The following is an 8,467-nucleotide window of genomic DNA, read 5'->3' as shown; positions in this document are numbered from 1 at the left end:
CACTGTGTGTGGTGTTGGGTGCAAAGGTTACACAGTGCACCTCCTTCTCAAGCCCTGGCTAGCTGATGGGCATGGGTGTATATATACAGCTTCTTACTCTATCAAATATTGTAAATATATCTCCTTACTCCTCCCACACAGTTCTTAATGTTATCTAGATTTTATATAACATAATTCACATGACTCTTACACTCCAGTACTCCATACTTCATTGCAGTTCACCCCTCCTCTGCAGGGGCACTCACATGGATGCTAACAGGCAGGCTGCTTCTCAGTACAGTTCTGACACATGCTGTGCAACTCTCAACTGCAGCTCACCCCTCCTCTGCAGGGATGATTTTTCTTCTTTGGGCTCTGACACTTCTCTCTGGTATGCACAGCCCCTGGCTCTGACACTTCTCTCTGTGTATGCACAGCCCCTGGCTCTGACACTTCTCTCTGTGTATGCACAGCCCCGGGCTCTGACACTTCTCTCTGTGTACGAACAGCCCCTGGCTCTGACACTTTTCTCTGTGTACGCACAGCCCCTGGCTCTGACACTTCTCTCTGTGTATGCACAGCCCCTGGCTCTGACACTGCTCTCTGTGTACGTACAGCCTCTGGCTCTGACACTTCTCTCTGTGTATGCACAGCCCCTGGCTCTGACACTTCTCTCTGTGTACGCACAGCCCCTGGCTCTGACACTTCTCTCTGTGTACGCACAGCCCCTGGCTCTGACACTTCTCTCTGTGTACGCACAGCCCCTGGCTCTGACACTTCTCTCTGTGTACGTACAGCCCCTGGCTCTGACACTTCTCTCTGTGTACGCACAGCCCCTGGCTCTGACACTTCTTTCTGTGTACGCACAGCCCCTGGCTCTGACACTTCTCTCTGTGTACGCACAGCCCCTGGCTCTGACACTTCTCTCTGTGTACGCACAGCCCCTGGCTCTGACACTTCTCTCTGTGTATGCACAGCCCCTGGCTCTGACACTTCTCTCTGTGTACGCACAGCCCCTGGCTCTGACACTGCTCTCTGTGTACGCACAGCCCCTGGCTCTGACACTTCTCTCTGTGTACGCACAGCCCCTGGCTCTGACACTTCTCTCTGTGTACGCACAGCCCCTGGCTCTGACACTTCTCTCTGTGTACGCACAGCCCCTGGCTCTGACACTTCAGCTAAAATGCCTCTTATATAACCCTCACTCCAGGGTCTTTCCCATGCAAAATGCCCCCCTCTCTCTTGGGATTCTCTTTAGTGATATGGAGCTCTCCCCTTTGCTGGGATTAGGGGACTCCTCCCCTCTGTAAATGCAGTCACACTGCTGCATGCAGCAATCCCCATTTCTCTTTTGGGGTCCTTCCCCTTTGTAGGCTCCCCCACTCATGCTTAGGAGACAGTAGTGATTGTCTCTAGGCAGCAGCCGCCACTCACCCGCTTCTAGGCAATGCCGGGGGACCCTGGGACATCCATCTCTACTGTGCCAGGGTCCCCAGCTTTCACATAATCTCTGCTGGTCCTGTGTCTATCTCTGCCTGTCTCTGTGTGTTTCTCTCCCTGGGTGTCTCTTATACTTGCCTACTCTCCTGGAATTTCTAGGAGGTTTTCGAATTTCGGGGAGTCCTCCCGAACGCCCGGAAGAGTAGGCAAACCTCCCGGACTCACTGGATAGAATAACAGGCAGGGGGCTTAATCGTGTCATTAAGCCATGCCCCCGCTATTCAATACCTTGAATTTCTGTATTTTATTGTAGGGGCGGGGATACAGTGACGTAACAGTGTCATCACGCCTCCTCCTACCCTCTGTCACATGATCTGTACTCTGAGATCTGAGAGTACAGATTTAAAAAGTAGGCAAATATGGTGTCTCTCTCCCCCCTTGCTGACAGCCCCTCCTTCCTCTCAGTCTCTCACAGACTGTGTTGGGTTATCACCATAGCACCATAGCTTAATGGGCGCCACTTGATGGGGTGTAACTTTTTGACAGCTGCACACACCCCTTGGCCGCCGCCACAGTAAGTTCGCCTATGTCTGCCAGCTTGTGTGTGCCAATGTACGGTCTTGTTATTATTCTGTAATAGCAAAGCATTGTTATTGCCTTAATTATAATTACATAGCAGCAAATAACTCGGGCACTTTTATTAGTAAAGTTTATCATAGAAAAATATTTTTTTTTACCTGAAATGAATTAATTATCTATCAAATTATTTATATCTGTCGGGTTAATGCTAATGTTATCTGAATAACAAGCAAATATATAAATAGACATCGAAATATATTCTGAAAAAATTGAACAGTTAATTATTGTGAGCAACATGAACACTTCTAAATCCACTACAAGTATTCAAATAAAACTTGGTGTCACATTTCTCTTGTTAAAAAAGGAGATTATAGCCCTATAAAGGAATCTTCCCCTGACTTATGGCCACTATATATGCTGCGTGGTAAACAAGAGAGCATCTTCCAAGGTTGCTTTTGGCTGGAAAAGCTCAGGTAGGAAAACACTTCCTTGCAGCACAATTTCTTTGTCAGATTAGTGCATATATTTTCCTGTGTGTTATTTTAGATTGCAATGTGATTATCATGAAGATTGAGCTCCAGTCCATGTTATAAATTAACAATGCTATTTCAATTAAATGTTATGCAAAACCCCCCACCTCAATATTTTCAAAAATGATTCAGCATATATAATGAGATGGCACAACAAACGTTCCGTAATTGTCCCCAAGTAAACGTTTGTTCCCAGTGGAAGACAGGAATAGTGGAACTCGACTGATCAACTCTGATTGGCTGCGTCTGGGAACAATATATTTGTGTAATCTGTTCCATGTTGCAAAATATGAATTAATTGCCTGTACGTCTGTATGCAATAGGCACATTCAGTGGCAGGCTTTATTTAATATGTATCTTTAATGTTATGGAGCCTGTTTAATAAACTATATCTTACAAAGCTGAGCATTTTCTGTTAGACCTACAGTTCTTGTACAGTTTTAGGAAGCAGGGACATATCAGAGCACTAGTTATAACTCAGCTTAGCTGCTCTTCTTAGATTAATCTGTTATCAATAACTTTTAAAATCTGCACGTTGAGTCATCTCTTCAATTACCAGTTAGCTTTCACAGTCAGTATTACCAAAACTTCAGTCTGTAAAAGGATTTTTACATTTTGTCACATACAGTATACTCATTAGCTTCATCTCTTATAAAAAATATTATTATTACTATATTATTGTTGTTATTATTATCATTAGCTTTTCTTGGAAGTGACTTCTCCATGCTATATCCATTTGCTTATCTCTGTCTCTCTCTCTCTCTCTCTCTCTCTCTCTCTCTCTCTGTATATATATATATATATATATATATATATATATATATATATATATATATATACATATATATTGTGGCTGTACTCAATTCAAAGTTGTTAAATAACATATATCTCTCTCTCTCTCTCTCTCTCTCTCTCTCTCTCTCTCTCTTTATATATATATATATATATATATATATATATATTTATATATATATATATATATATATATATATATATATATATATATATATATATATATATTGAGGCTGTACTCAATTCAAAGTTGTTAAAGGCCCATAATGGAAAAACAAATACAAAATTGTTCCATAAATTAGCACAGACCAGCACCACTAATGAAAGAATCTTTAGAATTTTAATGCAAAAGGTAGAAGATACATTACAAATTCATGCTCTGTCCAGCAATTGTCTCAGTACATCATGCTTTCATATATATATATATATATATATATATACCGCATATGAACCGACATCTATCTATCTATCTATCTATCTATCTAGGGTGACTACTAGTAATCATTCCAAGGTTACTAGTAGTGCATGATGCCATATTTCAGTGGCAGTCCATCCCACATACCTAGACAGTTTGCTTTTCCTGCTAATATTTCTTCCAAGGGAATATGTTTTTGCAAATCTGCTGTTCAGTGCAAACCCAGCTTTTCCCCTGCAAGTTGAACATTAAACTATCAATGCATGATCGATTAGCTTAGACATAAAAGTGGTTACTGCCCATACACCAAGATGGCAGCTTCCAATATGGAAATGCTACGGTTGTTAAGTTACTGTCAAACGAATATATGAACTGTTTTATAATACTTGTTAATGAAGGGCTGAACAAGTTTGCATTGTGATTAGGGTGGAGTTTATCTGCACCTATTTTTGTGTTTCGTGAGAACCAGATAGCGCTGAATGTCTTGGAATATTACTGTTACCTGTTTATGATGTTTCCATTTAATATCCCTATCGTTAAAAGATTATAAATGAAAAAAAATGTAATTGTGTGGGTTTACTTATAATATGAACCCTTGTATATTAAATGTAAATTTATGCTCTAATCTATGTTGTTTATCAGATCATCATCATCATCATAAGATGGTGTCACCAAGTATGGACTTACCCAAATCTGGGTACACTCAATATGTGGTGAAACGGTCGGTGTATTCTGAGCCATCCTTTCAGGCGGACGTTGAAAAGAAAGAGATTGTACAGAAAACAAATCGTGAAAGGCTGAAAAACAGCTGCAGGTACAGTCAGAGCCGTAACTTAAAATTGTACCGCCTGGGGCGAGAAAGAAAAATGCCCCTAGCCCTCAATTTTAACCAAATGAACCTAAAATTTTCATAAACTGCGCCCCCTTCAGCGCAACGCCCTGAGCAGTCGACCCTATCGCACAGCCCTAGTTAAGGCCCTGGGTACAGTGGACTGCAGTGTCTTACAGATGGGAATTATTAGGTAAACAAACATGCAACATGGTCTTACTTAAGATGAATTACTTAAGATGAATTACTTAAGATGAATTACTTAAGATGAATTACTTAAGATTAATTCCCATTATTTACATCTGTATTGTATTCTCCTTTATTTCTAATTATAAGTCAGGACTTAATGGCAAATGTTTAGCTTATTTTTATCATTAATGTTCAGTAAAACATATTGACCGACATTCATTTTAGACAGCGAGCCTCATTTCTAATTTCTGGATTTATAAATGACATCATCATCATCATCTATTTATATAGATGCATTGTTGTGCATCAGGAAATGTATCCTATCTCCTAGATTTTACTAGTACTAAATGAAAGGACTGAGAAGATAATAATACATCCTAAAATGTCTAAAAAGTTCCATTCACATTATAACATTTTGAACAATGTGCCTAGGTCAAATCTTTAGAGCTGCGTATAATAAAATCCTCTCTGCTCCAGGATGGAGCTAACTTTTTTAATTCCTAAGGAGTTCAAGGAAGTAGAGTCACATTTGTGGAGTTTAGAATAGTGATCTGACACACGTTCCGTACTCACTTGATCCCTTATACCTCCTTATATTTCTGATTCCATTCTGCTATCCTGACATTTAAACTTCTAACAGTGTGGCCAATGTACTGAATCCCATAAGGGCATTCCAGCAAGTAAACCCCATTAGTGTCAGACAAGATCTCTGGTATTATAAACTCCTTTAGTGACATTTGATTTGAAGCTAGTGATTGGTTTTGTGTCTTGTTGTTCTACACACTTGACATCTGTTACAATAGGGGAACCCACTCTTTCTTTTAAAATTCAAATTAAGATTGTTTGTGTTATTATATCTAATAAAGCTATCTAAATTGATCTGAGTAGCCATCCGTATACGTATGACATATGTCTATATATCTGTGGCAACATAGCATATCTCCTTGAGAAGTGCTGTTGTTCCAAATTGCAGTGTTTTCCCATTGTGCCATAAAGAGGTTGATGTAACTGGGCACAACATTTGTGCCCATAGCTGTTCCATGAACCTGTCTATGGAACTAACTTGAATCCAGAACTAATTATGGTTTAATATGAAAGTAATGGTTTCTGTAATAAATGTAATTAATAGAGGGGGAATATTAGATTCTAATTCCATAATAGTTTTAGTATGTTCGCATCCGATGGTATACTCAATTATTGTATAAAGTCATGTGATATCACACTTCATAAGGATATAATGCTTTTGCCATGTGATACTGTTTGAGATGTTCAGTACTTGTGCTGTATCTTTTAGAGAGCTCTTGTGCTTTACTACTAATGGTTGGAGAAAGTAATCTATATATTGTGACATGTTTGATGTTATAACATTGATCCCAAACACTATTGATTCTCCCTTATCGGCCAGCTTTTTGATAGATACATTCTTAGAGTTTTATTCCATCATTCTTCTAAAAGGGCTTATTCAAATGGCTTGGATACAAGTATGCAAGGTGACGTCTGGGCTGGACCACTATCACAGCAGCACAGCACCATTGCAGAACCATGTTGCATTGGAGGGGGAGGTAAAGTTATAATGTGGGGACAGATTTATAGTTGGGCTGTCCTAGATCAGTGTTGGCTAACCTGTGACACTCCAGGTGTTGTGAAACTACAAGTCCCAGCATGCTTTGTCAATATATAGCAGCTTATTGCTGGAAGGGTATGCTGGGACTTGTAGTTTCACAACACCTGGAGTGTCACAGGTTAGCCAACACTGTCCTAGATCAACTTTAAATTTCAGTGTACAAATAAAGTTATCAAGTATTTGTGTGCTACATGAAAAAACAGCCAGTATTTAACTTATGTGCAAAATAATTAACAAATTTGTCTGGTTTATGGGGCATGTGCATGCTGGCACATGTAGTTTTACATGTGTACAGTATAAATGGTGCCTCCATCGTGAAAAATAAATAGCAATAAGCCCCCATAATATAATTATTTATTCATATTAACATAATAATACAATAATAGTCCCCCTTAATATAAAGAACAATCATTTTGGCACTTAATAAACTGAAAAATTAAACTCAATGCCGTAAGTTAATTTTAAATAAATGTTGCCTCCTTAATAAATAAATAAATGATTATCCCTATAATTTAGCCAATGGTGCCCCCTATGTTCTGTATGGTAAGATAGCTCAAGCAGCGAGCTGTTTGTGCTATCTAGCCTATCAGAAGCAAGTCAGCGTCAGTTTAGGTAAATTAAAACCGCCCCACTTCGCCAGCGGTTTGAGATTTTAGCCTCAATCCCCAGTATAGTCAATGCGGCATATTGAACCAGTACCGACGGCCATGTGTGGAACTTTTTAAAATATTGCAATCCTATAAAAAGAATAGTAGATTGATTTTTCTGCGGCTAATTCCCTAAACCAGGATGGTGTGTGAAGTCACCTATGATAGCGCTAAGTGGACAGTTAGACGCATTCGGTCAAAGAAGAAAACCTGCGCACCCACTTTTTTTGCGTTTTGTACATTTTCTTTTTTCGGTGGCTTGTACAATGCTCTAAGGCAGAATTTACAAATAATATATATTTGGTTTGTTTGTATGTACTATACTTGTATGGAGAATTCAGTGGGATAATATATGTTTGTGAAACAGCAAAGGTCGAACCCCACACAAGTCCTGTTAAACATAAAGAAAAAAAATTACAGATTTAATACTATTTTTCTGTGTATGTACTTTGTTGACTAAGATCCTCCTCATCTGTCCTCCTATGTGTTGTTGAACTACAATTCATAGGATTCTAAAAGTCATTAATCAACCTATATGTAAATTGCTCATTTCTTCGGTAGTAAAGACAAGCCCAGGGAATGAGGAGAAAAATGTAACTAAGGAAATAAAGTCTCTTTTGATTGAGTTAAAGATTAACTATGAAGTGACTGTAAAACTATTTCATTGGGATCATATAGTCATTAAAGAGTTGCAAACATTGGTAGAAAACGTTACCTTGGTTAGAGCAATCAGCTGCAGAACTGTCATTGTCAACTTAGAAGGAATGTGTGACTGCTAAAAGATACATTAGTACATATATAATTGTAAAAGGGTAGTTTTTTTGGTGCTATTTACCATGCTAATCTGAACGCATGAAGGTCCAATGATGTGGTAAATATACTATTAATGCTAATATCGCAACAACTATTTAATAAACTACCTTCATTATCACACAGGGTTGATTCCAATTTGAACCCAGTCCTTAGAAAGATAATTCTATTTCATTGTCTGCTCTATTTACTTTGATTACCACAGTTTAATACGGGAAATATTGCATATCATATTTAAGAAAGGATTCCACAAAGTCTCATTAAACATAATATGTATTCTTATTAACAACAGGTATTTTCAGTAACTGTATTTACACATATAATAACAGCGTAGAACGCAGAATACATTTTACATGATATACAATGCATCACCTGCTTCAGCTATTTTATACATGGGTAAATGTGCCTCTTATCTATGTTACTAAGCAAACATGATAGTACTATATCCGTATATGTGTGTAATCAAATTGTAAGACAATGTGTGTGCGTGTGTGTGTAAGACAGAATGTAAGACAGTGTGTTCAATCAGATTGTGTTTAATCATATTGTAAAACATTATGTGTGTGCAATCAGATTGTAAGATAATGTGTGTGTTAGACCAGTGGATCCCAAACTTCTTAGTTCGAGGCACCC

At 38.6% G+C, this 8,467-nt stretch overlaps 1 protein-coding gene across 1 annotated transcript in view; it reads left to right on the top strand.

The window, feature by feature from the left end:
- Window positions 1-2,426: 2,426 nt before the first annotated feature.
- LOC142095275 (pendrin-like) overlaps window positions 2,427-8,467 on the top strand; it is a 69,899-nt gene continuing 63,858 nt past the window's right edge. Inside the window, exons 1-2 of the mRNA XM_075178216.1 lie at window positions 2,427-2,471; window positions 4,378-4,549. Coding sequence (XP_075034317.1) covers window positions 4,398-4,549 — 152 coding nt within the window. The 5' untranslated portion in view covers window positions 2,427-2,471; window positions 4,378-4,397. The remainder of the gene's footprint in view (window positions 2,472-4,377; window positions 4,550-8,467) is intronic.

This window comes from Mixophyes fleayi, chromosome 6 (assembly GCF_038048845.1).
Source record: "Mixophyes fleayi isolate aMixFle1 chromosome 6, aMixFle1.hap1, whole genome shotgun sequence".
NCBI classification, from domain to species: domain Eukaryota; kingdom Metazoa; phylum Chordata; class Amphibia; order Anura; family Limnodynastidae; genus Mixophyes; species Mixophyes fleayi.
Note: the sequence above shows the minus strand (reverse complement) of the source record. Positions and strands in the feature narration are given on the sequence as shown.